Source organism: Anticarsia gemmatalis, chromosome 29, assembly GCF_050436995.1.
Source record: "Anticarsia gemmatalis isolate Benzon Research Colony breed Stoneville strain chromosome 29, ilAntGemm2 primary, whole genome shotgun sequence".
Lineage (NCBI taxonomy): Eukaryota > Metazoa > Arthropoda > Insecta > Lepidoptera > Erebidae > Anticarsia > Anticarsia gemmatalis.
Window position 1 is genome coordinate 3,771,084 of NC_134773.1, and position 7,755 is coordinate 3,778,838.

Below are 7,755 nucleotides of genomic sequence, written 5' to 3' on the forward strand. Positions count from 1 at the left end.
AGCCGAGAGACAAACAGGCGCAGCTGGCGCACTGGTTCAACGGACTCATGGCGGGCATCGAACCTAACCTGCTCACTAAGAATAGGGACAGGTGAGTGTTGTGTCATACTAGCTCACTGTGAGGTTAAGCGACCCTTGGCGCGGTCATTCTATAGATGGGTGACCGCATTACTTAGGCGAGGCGCCCATAGCCAGCTCACTGGACGGTAAACGATCGGTGAGTTAAGCGACCCTTGGCGCGGTCATTTCATAGATGGGTGACCGCATTACTAAGGCAAGGCTGAGACGCCCATAGTCAGCTCACCGGTCGGTAAACGGTCTGTAGGTTAAGCGACCCTTAGTGCGGTCATTCTATAGATGGGTGACCGCATACCGGTGTTTGAACTGAGAGCCTACGCGTAAAAAGTCGGTCCCGGTGGTTGTCTACTAAGATAAGTGTGAATGAAACTCGTCTCGTCCGCTCCTGGGTCTGATCCTGCTCAACGAGGAGCAGTTCTCCCGCATCAGACAGGACATGATCACACAGCAGCCGAGAGACAAACAGGCGCAGCTGGCGCACTGGTTCAACGGACTCATGGCGGGCATCGAACCTAACCTGCTCACTAAGAATAGAGACAGGTGAGTGTTGTGTGATACTGGCTGACTGTGAGGTAAAGCGACCCTTGGTGCGGTCATGACATAGATGGGTGACCGCATAGTGGTTTTAGAATTGAGCGTCTCCATGCTTCGGAGGGCACGCCTGCTTCTTCTTACTTAGGTAAGTGTTATATAATACTAGCTGACCGGTCGGTAAACGATTAGGTTAAGCGACCCTTGGCGCGGTCATTCTTCATATGGGTGACCGCATAGTGATTAAGCTGAGTGTCTTTATGTAAAAAATCGGTCCCGGTTGTTGTCAATTAAGATAACAGTCGTTAAGCCACGTCAAAGGCCTTCGGACGGCTAGAACAACTTTGACACTAGGTTGACCACTAACCATACGATAAGAAGAAGAACCGCTACATAAAAGCATTCTTATTGCAAAACGTCCTAAGATCCCTCTACGTGTTGGCTTCGGCCCCACGCACGTCTCAAAATATAATAAGTAAAATATCATATTTCTCTTCAACAGATTCACACAAAACCTATCAATGTTCCGGCGCGACATCAACGATCTACTGAAAGGCGCGGCCGGCGTCAGCAGCAACGTCACCGACATGATGACGTCATAATTATTACGTCACCACACAACACTTGTAATCTAACTGTAAGACATTTGTTGAACATTTATCATTAACCCGCGTTTGTGACTTACGACAGAATACGGTAGTTGTCTACCAGTCAAATCAGCTACTCTTTATGAAATGTCAATAACACATCTTTATATATATAATTCTTCTGTAAGTGTGTATGTCACTGAACTTCTCTTATACGACTGGACCGATTTTGATGAAATTTTTTGTGTGTGTTCAAGGGGATCTGAGAATGGTTTAGATTATTAAAAAAGTTTAAAATTTTCAAATTAAAAACGTGTAGACAGGACGACGTCTGTCGGGTCCGCTAGTAATATATAAAATTCTCGCGTCACAGTTTTCGTTGCCATACTGCTCCGAAACGGCTTGACCGATTCTCATGAAATTTTGTGAGCATATTGAGTAGGTCTGAGAATCGGCCAACATCTATTTTTCATACTCCTAAGTGACACATTTTTTTTTAAAGTCTATGGTAAAACAATGTTTGCCAAATCAGCTAGTTTTAGTATAGAAATACGATACTGACGTCACTATTGCCCGGCTTCTGAGGTACATTTAGCGGTAGTTTATCTATTCAATTGCGTTTATTTTATATAAGTTTAAATGCTATTGAATAGATAAACTACCGCTAAATGTGTTAAAACCGGGGGTATGTCATATTTTAGTTGGTATCAAATGAGTGTCTAATAAAATGTTTCAGTCTGTAGTAATTACAATTTCAACTTACAAAAAAATGTACATAGTCTGAGCATTTTAGATGAACCTTTTACGAGTACGAGTTAAATAATTTTTCGTTAACGCAGTCCAATTTTCATACAAACTTTCATCCCCTATTTTATCCCCTTGGGGGTAGAATTGGTCAGAATCCTTTCTTAGCGGATGCCTACGTCATAACATCTACCTGCATGTCAAATTTCAGCTCGATCCGTCCAGTGGTTTGGGCTGTGCGTTGATAGATCACTATGTCAGTCACACACCCCCGGTTTCTGAGGTACATTTAGCGGTAGTTTATCTATTCAATAGCGTATAAACTCATAAAAATACGCTATTGAATAGATAAACTACAGTTAAATGTATTCAGAAACCGGGCAACAGTCACCTTTGAGTAAAGGAAATGAGATTTAGTAAAGTAATAATTCCTATTGCGGTATATTTTTAGTTTAAATCTTGCTGACCCGCGCAACTTCGCTTGCGTCACATAAGAGAGAATGCGTCAAAATGTTCCCCGTTTTTGTAACATTTTTTATCGCTACTCTGCTCCTATTAGTCGTAGCGTGATGATATATAGCCTATAGCCTTCCTCAATAAATAAGCTATTTAACACTGAAAGATTTTTTCAAATCAGATCAGTAGTTCCTGAGATTAGCGCGTTCAAACAAACAAACAAACTCTTCAGCTTTATAATATTAGTATAGATGATAAATGTTCAACAAATTTCTATAAAATATTTAAATAAAAGTTTAAATATATGTACGTAAATACAATTTTTTCGTCTGAATAGACAGGTTTCTGTGAAGACCTTTCTATTAGAGAGAAAGGTTTATATATAACATATTTCGTTAGTAGATCACCATTGAAAAATAAATGTTGTTGGTATAGCGAATTCTTATCTATTTCTCATTGTAATATTACAATAGGTCGGTTTTTTAAATATTTCGTGTCATTTTCCTAATAAAAGGTTAGTCGAGGCTTAGTTAGCATCAACCGCGCGGGTCGATCTTTGAGGTTAAGGCTACACTTGCCCAGGTTGGTCTTTGGATGGGTGACAACAGCCGCGCGGATCAATCTCTCAGGTTAAGTTACGCTTGCCGAGGTTGGTCTTTGGATGGGTGACCGTATTAACATACTGAGTGTTTCGAAAGGCACGTTATTCGTAAGTGCTAGTTTGGAATCAATTGTGTGAGTTGTCCAATGATATTTATTAACTTCTTATACTTATGAATACACTTATAAGTGTAAAAAGCTTAATGTTATTAGAAAAAGGACACAAATTATAATATAATCGACATCAATTTACAAAATAAATACATTCTTATAGACTTACGACCAATGTAACAAAAATATTAAAAATTTCGCGCCAAGTCATTCCTTATTTACTTCTTTTCTGTATAGTGTTGCTATAACTAGTGTGTCTGAAGTCTAGCCTTTCCAACTATGTTAGAGTCGGCTTCCAGTCTCACCGGATGCAGCTGAATACCAGTATTTTACATGCCGCGACTGTCTATCGGACCTCCACAACACAGTCAAAAATTCCTCCTGGCTTTTTCTTGCAGTGTGTGAGTTGTACAATGATATTTTATGGTAATAGTATAAGGTGGCGTTCTCTGGTCTCTGCCTACCTCTAAGGGAAGAAGGTATGATTTTATGTATGTATTAGGTCGGGGAAAAAAGTCTTTTCGCATTATAGTATGTATGAACTTGTAATAAAATCTTTTCTCTACACAAAAAAGCTCGATATTTGGGTACCTCACGAGCTCACTGAAAGAAACCTAATGAACCGTGTACTCATTCGTGATTCTTGAAGCCAAAGAGATTTTATTACAAGTTCATACATACTATAATGCGGAAGGACTTTTTCCGACCTAATATAATGCTATATCGGGCACATAAAGTTGATTACTTTTTACTTTCAGACGGTAATAGCTTTCCCCACACACAGTATCGCACGTTCCTAGTATGGTACAGTATAACGCTAGTGCTCGCAGCGCGCTCTGAGAGAGCGATGTTGTTCGCGGGCGCGGGGAGGTGAGCGCGGCAACGGCTCTTTGCTTTCCCCTTACACGCGCGATTGTTGTTTCATGCGCGATATAGTGTGTTTAAAGGTGGCTAATATTACAGTCAACCTGGGTAACTTTGAATCATTCGGATAACATTGACAGTGGGAATTTGAACTAGTTTCGATTATTTTTTCATATGAAACCAACACAATTGATAAAAGTTTGCAAAACTAAAATAAACCTTTATCAATTGTGTTGGTTTCATATGAAAAAATTATCGAAATTAGTTCAAATTCCCACTGTCAATGTTACCCAAATGATTCAAAGTTACCCAAATTGACTATACTTTTCTTAGTTTGTATACTTAAAACCTTTGTACGATTGGTCGTAATAAAAATAGAATTATTTTTCTCTGGCGGTAGAACACTTGTATACATAATAAAAAATGTTTTTCTAAATATTTAATCTGCGCTGTCGATAGAAATTACTTAAGACAAAAAAATCGTATTGACAACCTCCTCTTCTTGGAAGTCGGTTAAGAATCACTTATGAAGTTTTTAAAATAGACCTTCTGGATGAAAAAATAAATTTCTTAATTGGTTTTTATTTAAATACTCCGGTAAATTTGAAATAAGTTTTTGACAGAAAATCTTTGTCATAACTTTTAAACTCTCGCGTTGCATGTTTAATGTATAATAGAATACGGGAATTAACGCGAACACGCATTTCACCTTAAAATGCCTAACGTTTCGGCGCAGGTTGCACTCGCCGTGGTCGCAGGCTGACTGAGAAAATGCGTGTTCGCGCTAATTCCCGTATTCTATTATACATTAGAAAATTTATAAATTAACATTTTGTCATACCAATTATATAAATAATTACTGCGCTATGTATATTTACATAAATTTACAAGAAATCCGATTTTGAAATTACTTTCTTTTATATCAAAACTATAGTTTTAAATTTATCATAGTTGGCTTTTGTTCAACATAATACAAGCGAGGCCGCAGGAAACAAATTTGTTAAGTAATTTCTATAAACAGCGCTATAGTTAGCAATAATAACGTAGGTTGTACCGTAATGTATGTCGGGTGTCCAAATTTGTAGTAATTAGACCTAATTAATATAATATATTCGTTATAATGTCAATTTGGGTAACTTTGAATCATTCGGGTAACATTGACAGCGGGAATTTGAACTAGTTTCGATTAATTTCATATGAAACCAACACAATTGATAAAGGTTTATTTTAGTTTTGCAAACTTTTATCAATTGCGTTGGTTTCATATGTAAAAATAATCGAAACTAGTTCAAATTCCCACTGTCAATGTTACCCATTGTAGTCTAAAATACTTATTAGAAATAATGATCACTTGTTATAACGGTGAAGGAAAATCGTGAGGAAATCTTGCATGCCTAAAATTTGATTAATACATTTATTGAGGGCGTAGTCCGCAACCCGCACTTGGCCAGTGTGGTGGACTCAAGGCCTAACCCCTCCCTCGTTTGGGAGGAGACCCTTGAGGGTATAGGAATTGAGTCCACCACGCTGACTAATTAAGAAGACTTAACATTCTTTCAAGAACTAGGATAACAACAAAAAATAACTTTTTTCACCCAAGACTGTCCCACTGCTGGGCAAGGGTCTCCTCCCGGAATGAGGAAAGGGTTAGACTTTGAGTTCATTACGCTAACCAAGTATGCAGACTTTGCATTCTTCAAGAACTGTGCTAAACACCAAAATATTTTTAAGTCCTCTTTGCTGTCCCATTATTGGGCAAGGGTCTCCTCCCCAAATGAGGGAGGGGCTATAGTCCACTACGCTGGCCTAGTGCGGGTTGGGGACTTTGCATTCCTTTTATAACAATTTTGACATAAAACAATGCTTGATTAAAAACCTCCTCCTTTCTGAAGTCGGTAAAAAAATATAACGAATATAATATATTAAAAAATAAAAATGTAATGAAATAGTCGTTTTTAAACTCATTAAAAATTATCACTACATGTATAAAGAGTATCACAAGATAATAATAATGATTAATAACTGTATTGTTATATTATTAGTGACGTATTTCCTTTTGTGGGTCAAATTTTGACATGTGGGTGCAGTTTGACACCTGTCAATTTTGAAACATCGAGTAAATTTTGAATAGTAGGTCGGTTTTGACATGTCGGTCCATTTTGGCCGAAGTGGGTTAATTTTGATATGTGGTTAATTGATCCTTGCGTTGAAACTGATTACTGGGTAAATTGTGACAGCTGGGTCAAATTTCACTGGAAACGAAATATTGCTAAATGCAAGCTTTGCTAGCAAAAATAACAACTATGATATCCCACATTTATAATTTTCTGTCAATATTACCCTCAATAGATCTTTAAGCTCTAAAGTTCAATGGCCAATTATGTCAAAAATCGTATTAAAATTAGAGTTTATAACCATCGGGTCACTGAACTCGAGATTACCCATAAGGTTAAAATGGTCCATAGGTCAATTTACACCTTTGGGTTAAAATGTCAAAAACCCGGTCCTGACTGAGCGAGCAGCCTCTCTCAAACAATATCTCGGTCCCGCTTATTTCGATCTGAAAGAAAAGACACCTAGATATTGCCTCGCTCAGTCAGGCCCCGGTTTTTGACCCAAAGGTGTAAATTGACCCATGGACCCGGTTAATGTCAAATGACATCTTAGATCATCGGCTCCCATGTCAAATGACCCACTATGTCAAAAAAATGACTCGGGTCAAACGACCAATATTTTTTTATGATTTAGTTTTTAAAAAACAGTTGCTGTGTTATATCTTCCTTTTATAATAAGTTGGTTATAATTTGTTTTATTTTTAAGTGAGTGGAGTCTTGTTGTTTAAGTTATCGTGAGAAAATTGTATTTTAAATGAAATAATATCATTATTGAATAGAGTTTGCGAGTTTTATTATAGACTAGCTGAACTTCGCTTGCGTCACATAAGAGAGAATGGTTCACAATTTTACCCGTTTTTGTAACATTTTTTACTGGTACTCTGCTCCTATTGGTCGTAGCGTGATGATATATAGCCTATAACCTTCCTCGATAAATGGACTATCTAACACTGAAATAATTTTTCAAATCGGACCTGTAGTTCCTGAGATTAGCGCGTTCAAACAAATAAACAAACTCTTCAGCTTTATAATATTAGTATAGACTAGAGGCCGTCCGCGACTTAGTTCGCGTGGAAACCCTTCCCGTGTAAATCCCGATCCCTCGGGAACTCCGGGATAAATAGCCTATGTGTTATTCTGGGTCTTCAGCTACCTATATACCAAATTTCAACGTAATCGGTTCTGTTGTATTTGTGTGAAAGAGTAACAAACATCCATACATACTTTCACATTTATAATATTATAGTAGGAATAAATAATGTCAAGGTCCTGTATGACAAGATGTATGTATGTGAATGAAGCAAGGGAAGTTTGTAAGGATCGTACCAAGCGACGTTCTTTGGTCTCTGCCTACCTCTATGGGTACAAGGGGTAATTTTATGTATGTAGGTTCTTTCCTGGTCGACATTTGGATATGACGGTCAATTTTAATCAAACTGACCATCTTTACAGATCTTAGTCTGGGTGTTCTTATAGTTCTTATAATATTAATTCGGGGAAAAAGTCTTTTCGCATTATAGTATGTAAGAACTTGTAATACTTTCCCCGACCTAATATTATAAATTGCCCCAATCGGGACTCAAACCAGAAACTTCTGCATGACAATTAAATAGACTACTCACAAAAATAAAAATACAATTTACAAATAAATAATTTATTAAGAATCACAA

General features: G+C 37.5%; 1 protein-coding gene across 1 annotated transcript in view; it reads left to right on the top strand.

The window, feature by feature from the left end:
* Ranbp16 (Ran-binding protein 16) overlaps window positions 1-6,866 on the top strand; it is a 29,887-nt gene extending 23,021 nt beyond the window's left edge. The window contains exon 24 of the mRNA XM_076133141.1: window positions 1,112-6,866. Coding sequence (XP_075989256.1) covers window positions 1,112-1,211 — 100 coding nt within the window. The 3' untranslated portion in view covers window positions 1,212-6,866. The remainder of the gene's footprint in view (window positions 1-1,111) is intronic.
* The last annotated feature ends 889 nt before the right edge of the window (window positions 6,867-7,755 follow it).